Source organism: Bison bison, unplaced genomic scaffold, assembly GCF_000754665.1.
Source record: "Bison bison bison isolate TAMUID 2011002044 unplaced genomic scaffold, Bison_UMD1.0 scf7180017851711, whole genome shotgun sequence".
Classification (NCBI taxonomy): domain Eukaryota; kingdom Metazoa; phylum Chordata; class Mammalia; order Artiodactyla; family Bovidae; genus Bison; species Bison bison.
In genome coordinates, this window is record NW_011482284.1 from 178,301 (window position 1) to 179,464 (window position 1,164).

Consider the following 1,164-nt stretch of genomic DNA (forward strand, 5'->3'; position numbering starts at 1 on the left):
CCCTGGGCCCCCCCGCCCACTGGCCTCCTCCTGCAGGCTGTATGTGCACTCGGCTGTGGCCAACTGGAAGAAGTGTCTGCACTCCATCAAGCTGAAGGACTCGGTGCTGAGCCTGGTGTGCGTGACCCCGCCGGGGCGGGTGGGCAGGGAGGGCCAAGGGCGGTGGCCTGAGCCCAGGTCACCACCCACCTGCCCTCCTGTCACAGGCATGTGAAGGGGCGCGTGCTGGTGGCTCTGGCCGACGGGACCCTGGCCATCTTCCACCGGGGTGAAGGTGAGACCTGGCTTGAGGGTGCGGGGGGGCCTGACATCCCCTCAGGGCGTGACCCCCCCACGTGAGCAGAAGCAGCGCAGCCAGGCCTGAGCAGGGCTCGCGGGCTCTCTGCAGACGGCCAGTGGGACCTGAGCAACTACCACCTGATGGACCTGGGCCACCCGCACCACTCCATCCGCTGCATGGCCGTCGTGCACGACCGCGTCTGGTGTGGCTACAAGAACAAGGTGCACGTCATCCAGCCCAAGACCATGCAGATCGAGGCGAGTGCGGCAGGGCTCCCCACGTGGGGGCTTCGTGGGGTTGCAGGAAACGCCCTCAGTGGGGCAACTGGTTCGTCTGAGGTCATGGGCCAGCATAGGGGGGCTGGGCTGTGAAAGCCTGTCTGCCTGGAGCCCGCCTGCTGCTTCCCCCTGACCCAGCAGTCACAGTCTGCACAGGCCCCAGGCACCTCCCTTGGCACAGCTGTGGGGAGGTCCCGGGGCCCCCAGAAGGAGAGGGCAATGAGGCCCTGAAAGGTGGCCGTGAGCTGCCTCTGCTGTGGCAGCTTCAGGGATTCTGCCCCGTTGACGGGCTGCCCTGACCCCACAGAAGTCGTTCGATGCCCACCCACGGCGGGAGAGCCAGGTGCGGCAGCTGGCATGGATTGGTGACGGGGTCTGGGTGTCCATCCGCCTGGACTCCACACTGCGGCTCTACCACGCCCACACCCACCAGCACCTGCAGGACGTGGACATCGAGCCCTACGTCAGCAAGATGCTGGGTGAGGGCGGCCGGCCAGCGTGTGGGGGCGGGGGTCCCCCAAGGCCACCTCGCTGACCACCCCCCGCCCTCACAGGCACGGGAAAGCTGGGCTTCTCCTTCGTGCGCATCACGGCCCTGCTTATCGC

The 1,164-nt window shown here is 67.7% G+C and overlaps 1 protein-coding gene across 1 annotated transcript in view; it reads left to right on the forward strand.

Moving 5' to 3' along the window:
• The window catches only part of MAPK8IP3 (mitogen-activated protein kinase 8 interacting protein 3), a gene marked incomplete at its 3' end in the record, with an annotated part of 41,502 nt that extends 40,340 nt beyond the window's left edge, over window positions 1-1,162 (forward strand). The window contains exons 19-23 of the mRNA XM_010851320.1: window positions 5-117; window positions 207-274; window positions 389-537; window positions 866-1,037; window positions 1,113-1,162. Of these exons, the coding sequence (XP_010849622.1) occupies window positions 5-117; window positions 207-274; window positions 389-537; window positions 866-1,037; window positions 1,113-1,162 (552 nt within the window). The remainder of the gene's footprint in view (window positions 1-4; window positions 118-206; window positions 275-388; window positions 538-865; window positions 1,038-1,112) is intronic.
• Between the last annotated feature and the right edge of the window lie 2 nt (window positions 1,163-1,164).